This window comes from Notothenia rossii, assembly GCF_949606895.1.
Source record: "Notothenia rossii genome assembly, chromosome: 4".
Classification (NCBI taxonomy): Eukaryota; Metazoa; Chordata; class Actinopteri; order Perciformes; family Nototheniidae; genus Notothenia; species Notothenia rossii.
In genome coordinates, this window is record NC_136902.1 from 22,579,804 (window position 1) to 22,590,954 (window position 11,151).

At 39.6% G+C, this 11,151-nt stretch overlaps 1 protein-coding gene across 1 annotated transcript; it reads left to right on the forward strand.

Moving 5' to 3' along the window:
* Window positions 1-245: 245 nt before the first annotated feature.
* Window positions 246-9,877, forward strand: gpr157 (G protein-coupled receptor 157). The gene is made up of 4 exons (XM_079674269.1): window positions 246-848; window positions 3,200-3,413; window positions 4,386-4,580; window positions 7,382-9,877. Exons 1-4 carry the CDS (start codon window positions 472-474, stop codon window positions 7,589-7,591), a joined length of 996 nt encoding a protein of 331 aa, XP_079530395.1. The 5' UTR covers window positions 246-471; the 3' UTR covers window positions 7,592-9,877.
* The last annotated feature ends 1,274 nt before the right edge of the window (window positions 9,878-11,151 follow it).

Here is an 11,151-nt window from a genome sequence, read left to right on the forward strand (position 1 = left end):
CTAGCTCTTAACTCTGTACATTTAAAAAAAAAAAATCATAATAATAATAGTATTTTTTCTATAATAATGTTTTCCTGTCAATGCACTTGTATGTAAAAGCCCTAGTTTGGCATTACATTTATGTTTTTACGTGACAAATTAGTCAGAGCTTTTGGGTTGCACAAGTAAAGGACATTAGTGCCATAAATAGAGCATTATGAGTCTGCCTGTGAGCAGCTGACTGACTTCTGCTTTGGGTTCCTGTTGGTGCAGCGAGGGGTAAACAGAACACAGAGGAGACGGGGAGGGAGGGGTTAAACACGGCAAGAAAAGTTTGTTTGGCTGCCTCAAAAGCAATGGACGAAGTTTGTGAACTCATTTAGCTCAACTCGAGGGGAAATAAAGCAGAGAGACAGTATGGTAGAAAAGTAGATAGACTAGTATTCTCTTCGGGGAAGTGTTTGCAGAAACATCGTATGACCTCACTGAAGTATGGCATATGGGAATGAGACGGTCGTGTACTTCTCTGAGCAGGTGGTCGTGTTGTGTTCATGTGCACTTTCCTTCCTGGGCTCCTCTCTTATCATCCTCACCTACATTATCTGGGCTGATTTGAGGACTACTCCCCGCAGGCTGCTGGTCTTCCTCTCAGTGTCTGACTGGCTGTCCGCCGTCTCCTACGCCTACGGGGTCTGGCGGGTCTTCCGCACCGACTCGCTGGACTGCATCGCGCAGGGAGCGGTGTCCACCTTCGCCAACACCAGCTCCTTCTTCTGGACCGTGGCCATCGCTGTTTACCTGTATGTGTTCATTGTCCGGTCCAATCAGAGAGCCGCAGACAGCCTGGTGTGGTGCTTCCACATCGTCAGGTAACTGCTAACTTATTCTAACTACCAGAGCTGATAACTGTTGGTGGAGTCTGGAGATAGCTGACTAAAGTTAAGTTTCATTAGCTGGAGTGGGATGCCTCCCACCTGTAGGCTACCCTGAAGCATCTTGGGATATTCTGGTGACAAATCGCCTTAAACCAGAAAAACATTTTTATTCTATTAATTTTGGACAGCAAAAGAAAAGTGTATGACTTTGTCTTTGTTTTAACTCTAAAAAAGAGTTCATGAGTTTGTTTCGGTTAATTTGTTATAGTGGTGTAGTTTGCAGTGGTGCAAAGTAACCAAGTAGGCTATATTTACTCAAACTTGAGTAAATATACTTTGTTACTTTGCACCAAATAAAGTCCCATCAAATTCTACTTAAGTACAGTACTGTACTAGTAGAATTTGATGGGACTTTACTTATATTATTTTCAATATTTCAATTTCTGGCTACTCTGTAGCCTACTTCTACCACACTGCAATTCCGATATAAAATGTGTGCTTTTACTCAACTAAACTTATATAACACCTTTATGTAGGCTACTTGGCAGATTTTGATTAATTATTTTATATATAATCAACACTTAACTAAGACTTCAGTTACTTTAGTCCTGGAGTAAATTCGCAAGCTACCCTGCAGAATACAAAGTCATTAAAATTAGCTACACCATTACCAGCTTTGATAACACTTTAATGCGTCAATAATTATAAGGAAAAAATATTCCTACAAACTGGTACTTCTACTTTAACAAGATCTGAGTACTTCTCCCATCTCTGATAGTTTGCCCATTGAAAAACAATGTTTTAATCCATGTGTGTGTTTATGGTGTGTATACAGTGTCGTAGGCTTACATCCCTAAACAAGCTGTTCGGGTGCCTGCGTCAGAGATATTATTAAAATATATGATAATTCCACTTCCACTAAATGGTATTGTTTTTAACCAGCCTGAGTACTGAAACAACTACCAATTCTTGTTTTATTTTCAGAACTGTAAACCTTTTAAATACGCACACACTTAATAAGGTTCCTTAATACAAAGTTCTAGGGTCACAGTTAAAGAAAAGTGAATGATAAATTGTGTTCATGCGTTGCAGCAAACACATAATTCTGCAACAATACTCTTGGTGTATACTGTGGAAATATGGGGCAAATAGCAAACATGAGAAAATGGCTCAATCTGCTGGAAACGTGTACAAATGACAATTTGTAACCGAGGACTAGGGTATCAAGAAGACATTCATTCAGAATGTATTAAACATCTGTATACTTTGTTGGAACAATGGATTCAAACTAATTGGTAATTTGGCAGGTTAACTAGATCTCAACGTGTAGTAGGTTTACTCACAATAGGTACATTTATGTTATCATAATGACCAGACTCTCATACCACTGTGATCTTTTAATTATCTCATTTACTATGCTTGAATAAGATAGCTCTTAGTTGTCTTCGCAAAAGGAGCTAAACCTGTTTTTCATTAGACAAGGCAAGTTCATTTGTACCGCAGCCTTCAACAACAAGGACATTCAAATAGCTTCATTCAAGACATATAAAGACAATCGCACAATCGCATTACAAGTTATATGGGTAATCCCCAATATCATTTTATTAAAACCGTATCAAACAAGATGACACAGTTTTACAATCATACATTTGAAGGCTATTTAGCAAGCTGCTTGTTTTTTCATAAATTAGACTTTATGAATGCTCAGTTTTCCTTCTGCACATTAAAGAACTGTCCATGTTGATTGTGAAGATAAGTTAAGGGATAGCGGTGGCGTATAATTGATCTACTTTTGGACACAAGAACATTTTCCCCCCTGGGCACTCCTCAAAGCAGTGCCTGGGTTTGTTCTTCAAATTTTGTTTCTGTGAATTATCAAATGCTCCATTGAATTCGAAATCACACAACAGAGCCGCCATTCATCGAGGCTTGTATACAAAACAAACACACACAGGGTGTGCATTGTGGATTTATATCAGCCATGTAGGGCCTATAAAGTATAGTATTCCCTTAAGATGGGCATTGCTTGCAGTGTTTCCCCTATATAGCGCGCCACGCTCACATTATACTGGGCCCACGTGCCTTAGCACCGCTGCTATGACTCCATCCTAGGGGAAACACTGGCTTGTTAAAGTGAAATCATTTTGTGGTTTTATGACACACAGAGCTGAAGCAACACAACTGGTGACTCTGCAGTGTGCTCTAACACACACAGGCCTATTGTCTCACATGGTGTCACATGTCTTTTCAAAGTTTTTGGATGTTGACCCCTCTCCTAAAGCTTGCAAGTTGACTTATTTTAGGTTGTTTTGTTAAATCCTCTAAACTCTTTGTGTGTGTTGTAGTTGGGGTGTTCCTCTGGCCATCACTGTTGCGGCCGTGTGCCTGTACAAGATCGGCTACGATGCGTCAGAGGTGTCGGTGGGCTGGTGCTGGGTCAGGATCCACGCTCCGGACCGGATCCTGTGGATGCTGCTCACCGGGAAGATCTGGGAGTTCTTGGCTTACCTCACCCTGCCTGTCCTCTACATCCTGATCAAGAGACACATCCACATAGCGGTGAGGATACAGTGTTTGTGTACCTGCAGACTACATTCAATACTCTTATGATGCACAACTGCATAGGCATGAACAGTGGAATACAGAAAAACTTGCAGATATTGAAAATTGCTGTATTAAATTCTACAGTTGCAACATTACAGTCATAAACAGTAGTTACATTTAATTGCACATATGTACCCGTATAAAAAAGACAACACTTGGGAAAATGTTAAAACACTGCAGCAGTAGTTAGAAGTGAAAAATGGCTAGTGAGGACACCTAATATACTAAATAGCAATAGCCACACTTAAAAGAGAGAAAGATGAAAAAAAGTTTCCATAATTCGTCAAATGTTCAAAATTAAGCAGGTATATTAAATTGTTAAACATTCTAAATGTACCTAAAAGTTTACCCAGAAATGTGTCTTCGTTGTTTTGTTAGTTGAGAAGCATTACAATCAAATCCACAAAGTGTTATAATTCTTTGTTTCTTGAAGTCCTTTTCAGAAGTTTTTGGAAAAAGATCATTTAGGTTTTGATTGTAGTGATGGAAATAGATTGTAAAGTATAAATAGACATACATTTTTTTTAGAAATATTAAATCTGCATCTCAGTTTGGGTTACCAATATACACAAACGGTAATAATGAGCAAACAAACGGTTTCAAAATTCTCTCTATCTGGAGCACTAAGCATTTCTCTAAGGAAAAAGTCCACTAAACATTAAGATGTTTTTTGGACCCTTGGCCTTCAAATTGTCTTTTTTTAAGAAATCAAATAAGGCGCAAATTCAAACTGAGGGAACGAGACACAACCGACCTTTGATATAGAAAATATTTGTTCTAAAGTCACATCTCCCTCAAGCAGCCTCAAGGTTATATGTAGGAAATGACATGCCGATTTTCTGTATTTGGAACTTAAGGATATATGCTTCAAGTTTATAAATACATATTTAGAAAATATTTAATGAAATCTTGTCTCTGTTTGCACAGCATGCTGCCCTGTCAGAGTACCGTCCCATCTTGGCCACTAGGCCTCCGTCACAGTCCTTCTCCTCCATGGCGGATATGAAGCTGACTCTCATCCCCATCATATTCATCGTGCTGCGGATCTGGAGCACCGTGCGCTTCATTCTGCTGCTCGTCGACTCCCCGGCCCGACAGCACCCGGTGCTGGTCACGCTACATGTGAGTTTAAAGTTTCTTTTAATCCCTTATTTGAAAATGTTAAACATAAAGGATGCTTGCTAATTGTCTTAATCTCATTCATCTAGTTTCATATCCTGATAAAACTTCCTCATTCCTTTTAGATGGTGTGTGTGTGTGTGTGTGTGTGTGTGTGTGTGTGTGTGTGTGTGTGTGTGTGTGTGTGTGTGTGTGTGTGTGTGTGTGTGTGTGTGTGTGTGTGTGTGTGTGTGTGTGTGTGTGTGTGTGTGTGTGTGTGTGTGTGTGTGTGTGTGTGTGTGTGTGTGTGTGTGTGTGTGTATATATATGATGGTGGGATTGCATGCTGTCAGATCTGTGAATCATCACGCATTCATCATGAAAAGTTCCTGTGGAAGTATATTTCCAACCGTTTTTTTAACTTGGTTAAAAATGAAAACCTTTAAGATGAATACTTTCCTGGACAGTTGTATTACATCATGTTGATACTGCCATTGTAAAATACTATTTAACATAATAATACAACGGTTCATCAGAAAAATTGGTAATTTGATTCATTCAGAAAAATAAAAAGTTATTCCATACAACAATCATAAGCTGAACTTATAATATTAACTGTAGGAGCCATGAAACGTATATAGTAATGCGTTTTGTTTTAATATAAGATATTTGTTTGATCACCATGGGTTGGTTGGCTTGGGTCACATGGATATGGGCGGCACTCATTATAATCCTATTCACCTGCGTGAGGTGTGTGTGGAAGAGAGGGGGACAGAGGGGCTGCATCTCACTTCGGTTCAATTAAATCCTTGCGTCCCTCACTTGTGTCGTTTCCCTGCGTTTAGTCCCTCCCTCCAGGGAAGCATGGAGAGATGCAAGGAAACCACGAGAAGCAGGGAAATGAGTTTTAAGAGCAATGGAACGTCCTTTCCTCCGGAGCGTCACGTGAAGCGACGTCCGTTTGTGATGACGCCGCACAGCTGATCGTCTGACAGCAGCTCTGTCCCCGTTATTTTCACAAACACCCCCGCCACACATTTACCAACATAAACATTTGTATCATCTGTTGTAGACCCAAATATATTAAATAAAATAAGAACTCATTCTCAAAAAAGATAAACGCCATTCTTAAAATGTATAAACGAACAATAGTTTGATTAATATTGATTAGAGTACAAAATAAAAATAAAATAATTCAGAGAAGAAAAATATATATATTATCTATCAAAACCCAGTTCGATTAACATTCATTGGATTGCATACTTTGTTTGTTTGTTTGGATATGTAGCACATTTACATTTTAAATAGCACTTAATGACTGACTGAATGGAAATGACAATAAATGAAAATGTAAAACGAAAAAAGCGATCATGAAAATGTTTCCAAAAAATGAATACAATTATTTTTGACCACTTTGTTGTTCAGATATATCACATATTTGTAACTAAATGATACATGAATTGAAACAAAACACGGTATAAACTGAGGAGTGACTCCCGTGAGGTTCATGTATTTTCTTCACTCCACTGGGAAACTGCTCTCATGTCAAGAAGCATCAGATCAGTGCATGCACTGCATCGTCCAATCAGTGAGCGATACACAGTAAGGGGGCGGGGCGAGTGTCTGAGGATTTCATCGAAGGATGATCTGGTGGTCCCTCGATTATAGCTCCTCCATTATCGATCCTCGCTCCTCCGGCAGAAATAAGGCCATTGGGACGCTACTCAAGATGGCGCAGACAAATCAACTTCCGGTGAGACCGAGACCGAGGAGCGAGGAAATGAAAAATAAGAGAAGTGAGAAAGGGCCAGAGAGTGAACACACATACTATACAGAGATGCTGTATGAGAAACCAATGTGAGTTTGGAAAATTGCACAATATAAATCTATTCTAGTAGACCTCAACAATGGAAATATGATCAGTAGAAATGGCCATGACATGGGACCTTTTTAAAAGCAAGCATAGGACACCAAACCTACTGAGACCTGTCTGTCCACCGCATCTACACACACACACACACACACACACACACACACACAGTACCACACGCACCTACAGCTCCTAAAGCATATAATATCAGGCTACAGCCATTGTGTATTTTATTATGTGAAGCATTAATGGATTTAGATGAATATCGACTCTTTGTTTGTAGATATCTACTAAACTAAAGCAAATACAGAGAGTAATGTAGGCCTGTTATACTGAGTGATATATATGATACACACTGCTCTGCTTTCTGCACGGACCTCACAGCTGTTCTCTCTGTAAACATCGCGTCGCGATGAAAGCAGTTAATAAAATAATGTCCAGGGGATGCATGCAGAGCTGTCATTGGCTGAGATAAGTCCGGCCGTGAGTCACGCCTCTTTTAAACATCACTGTTGCCGGAAATGCATCCGCGGAGGAGCCGTGAAGGACCCATCAGTGTATCCTCGATTATAGCTCCTCGACACTCGATCCTCGGTCCTCAAAGTGCATTTAGAGAAATGAGATGTCCTTCAACATGGCGCGCTGAAAACCATTTCCGGGTCACTACCGGAGGACCGAGGATTCGAAGAGGGGAAATTAGAGAAATAAGTAAGGCCCCTGGCCTCAGCCTCTCAGAAACTTTGTTTGTTGCCTGCTGTCGCTATCTAATCATGGTCAGATAATAATATGAAGAGATTTGGATTCAAACGATTCAGGGATACGTTATTCCATTGAATAATCTGTTACTGCTACACTTCTCTTAAAAGAAAACAATAATAATTTAATCCAGTTACCATATTTGCTGCCTGCACCTATACATCATTAAACATTGAATGCTTTTGTCTGGACCCAACAGGGAATTGGGAACACCTCGCAGGGAGCAGCCAACTGCATCATGTTCGTCCTGCTGACTCGGCCGCTCCGCACACGCCTCTGCGCCGCACTCTTCTGCTGCTCCAAGTGTCGGGCGGACTCTCAGGACGCCGCTCAGAGGCTGCTGCCGGGACAGGACGCCTCCACACCGAGAGAAGAAGACCGCAGCAGTCGAGTGGGGACTGATAGATGATATTCTGCGGGTGAGAAGAACAACTAGGGTAGACATTCGGTGCGCGGGGGAGCTCTCTGCCTCACCTTGAGCCTCATTACAGCGAGTGCCTGCTGAGAGGTTGGAGACTCTGCAGGTGTTTGCACATCTGTGTCACAGGGAGTCACACGTCTGCACTCTGGTGATGAGGGTGCTGCTGCCTTGGTGAATCTTTTTCAGTGTGGTCCTTGATTTTTTTTGTTTTATAAAACATCAACCTTAAAGTGCTTTTTTACTTACAGTTGTTATTGTAGGTGTTTTTCTTATTGTATTTTGAACAACTGTACACTACGTGACGGGTTAGCAGCTTTATTTATCACATAATATGTGGGTTCACTTTCATTCTGGGATTATCACTGTCAAGTTAATGAATATTCAGTTTTTATATTGTTACACTGTACAGACTTGTTTTTATGGAGAAAAATGACCCACATTGAAGTGCCTGTATAGCATTCTTACTGTGATTAACAAATGGTGTCCAATTCTAAACTTTCACAAAGACTAAGTGAGAACAACCACCTACAATCGTATCTTACCACTATCAAAGTGTGTTGGCTTGAATGGTTGTGGTCAGCTTGAGTGAACCTTTTCAGTTTGAGTTACTTATGTGCTCAGTCATTGTTCTTCTAAAATATGCCTAAATGCACGTCTTACTAGAGAGCTGTGGTGCTTCGTGGAAGGTTATAGCACAACAGCAGCAAATTGGGTCCTATTTTGGTGAATGAAATAGATTTTGTAACGCACTAAATAGTGGATAAATATCTTGGAAGACAATTAACTGCAGGTGGGATATGAAAAGATTCAATTTCACACATATTTTCCAAAGTGAAATCCTGTCAACATTACAATCCTTTGTAACTTTAACGACCTTAACCTGAACACAGCTGCTGTTTTGTTACTAAGGAAAACGGCAAACAATTGTGCATCATAGCTACACTTTTGTTTGTGTTTATATTTTGGGTAGATTATCCTAAATGTTTGTACTTTAATATCAAATTTCTAATATCGGATATAACTTTGCATATGTGAAAGAAACTTAATTACATCTGACTGTCTATATAAAGAAAAGTAAATGACATGATATGGGTGCTGTTTTCTGAGTTGAATTAACTTAAATACACATTCAACCTTTTATTTAAAAAATATTTTTCACCGAAAAACACAAAAATAAGAAACTTTGATGGCAATAAAAATGTACAATTTTGATTACAATAAACATTTACTTTTTTAAAGCAACATAAAACAAGAACAGCTGCAAGTGAAATATGATGAAATTAACTAAATTGATTACCCTAAGGATAAACTAAGCTGAAGATTGTTCTGCATTTTATCATTACATTAAAAGTTTCGTCTATGATGCTCCATATTTAGTATTAATTCCAACTATATTTGTGTTTCCTTTCATTGCCTAACTTCATAGTTGCAACATTTTTAGACAGTAGTAGCAAAACCCCATCAGTATTTGATGTGTCACAAAAAATAACTTGACATCGATACTTTTATTGTGGTCAGGATGCATGACCTAGCATCACATGGCGTCCTTCTCTTTTTGAAACCAGACCTTGTGAGCCTCACTTCTCCTTTGACCCCCGCTGTTGTTAGCTCCTGTTCCCCGACTGAGCTCCAGGAGGCCCAGTGCATACCAACGAGGCGTCACTGTGAACCTGCTGAACCACACTCATGCGACCACAAGCCCCGTAGTTCCTTCAGCTCTTTAAAATATTGTCTAAGATCCATTGAGTTTTAATGAGCCTGCCTCAGAGATGATGACCTAAATTAAGATTCATTACAGTGGTGATCGTTGGAAAAAAGGTGAAGCAGGGGAATTTTCATCTTTTTGACGGCCAATTTTCTCTTATCCTACAGTGATTATTGTTTTTTTGACTCTCAGAGGGCAGGCACTTGTTTGTGTTGAGAAGGTGGCGTCACAGTGAGGGGATTTATGGCTGTTTGCTCTGGGTTGGCAGCAAAATACAATTGTGGGGTACGTGTACTTGCGTATTTCCATATTATGCTACTTAATGGTTCTACACTCCAAAGAAACTAGCACTTTGTAATGTAATGTAAACTATCCCTACATACATTAGCTACATGACTAAAGTAATGGGCAAATGAATGTATCACTAGACATCATTAAGTAATATGTTTTACATTATTCAGAAAACCTTTTGTACATTTACTTGATGATCTTGAATGCATGACTTATTTGTAACAGAGTATGTTTACAATGTAGTATTGATAAATAAGATTAAATGTTCTCTTCCACCACTGTGTCTTGATCTGTTTGATGACTTGGGTAATGCAATAGTGAGTAATGTGGTTGTAATAATTTGTATATCAGGTCAGTCAGTCAGTCTCTGCAGCTACACTGAGGGCAGTTAGTTCTCATACATCATTCCAAAAGCCTGGAGACTTTTGGCTGTTTATAGTAGAAATGATGAAAACATCAATATTTGTATGAGATAAAGAAGAGCTTTCCTTCCATCTAATTTTACACATGGTCTAAACGTGACACCGAGCAGAGGTCGTCCTCTCAGGACCAACAGAACTGATACCATGTCTGGGAAAATGGAACAAGTGCAATGCTGTTTATGCTGATGACATGAAAAACAGATATTTGTCCTTGAGGACGGCAGAGGCCAGACAGACGACCGACACTTACTGTATTTCCTGCAGGAATGAATCCATCGTGTCATTGTGAGATTGGGCTGACACTGGTGTAACTGGAGCTCTTGGAAACACTTAAGGAAGGGGTTTCTGCTCTCTCCTGCTGGCTCTCTGCCCATTTAATTCATTAAGTTAAAGAGTGCCACGCTGCATGGGGGGACCATTCAGCAGTCAAGGTAATGGAAGTACTTTTTTCACAACACAGGCTGTTGATTTGGCTGCGTCAGTGGTTCATAGAGCCAATTCTCAACACAGCAGAGGTAATGAGCAACAGTTTAGAGCTGCTTATTTAAATTAGAAGAGAGACACGCATGTAATATAAAATGTCAGAAACACTAGATTCATTAAAAGAGAGGTTACTGGTTGGCTCCCGTGTTCTCAGTGTGTGAATAATTAGGCAGTGAGATATTAAAGGGACACAGAGGACTGCACTGTGACTTTAAGTCTTTCTTGTCCTCTTCCTTTGCATGTAGAAACACTACCAAACACAGTATTAGCTCCCCCAACTGTTACCTAAAAATATTGCAACCGCTCTAATCAACTTTAATTTGGCCCAAAACAGTTGTGGAATAACTGACTGCAATACATGTTATTTTAAATGTTGATGAAAGTACTTTTATGGTAACAAGCTGTTACTGCTGCATTTTACTGCTGTGGTTTTCATTGGACAGAAAGCTGGTAAAACAGACTTGATCTAAAAAGTAACGCTGTCTGACAAAGTAGCTTAACGTGGAAATATGCAAGTTCTTAGTTACATTCAACCCCCTGGGCATAAAGATAATGTAATAAACAAATTGGTTATTGTTTTTTGATCATGAGCCTAATCCATCAGGTTATGTTGGAGACATTTAGCCAAAATAGACACACATTTCTAA

Excerpts from the sequence above, each read along its gene's own strand:
- gpr157 (XM_079674269.1), top strand. The coding sequence starts at position 472 with ATGGCATATGGGAATGAGACGGTCGTGTACTTCTCTGAGCAGGTGGTC. Across the intron at positions 849-3,199 it reads TGGTGCTTCCACATCGTCAG|TTGGGGTGTTCCTCTGGCCA; the intron begins GTAACTGCTAAC and ends TGTGTGTTGTAG. Across the intron at positions 3,414-4,385 it reads AGAGACACATCCACATAGCG|CATGCTGCCCTGTCAGAGTA; the intron begins GTGAGGATACAG and ends CTGTTTGCACAG.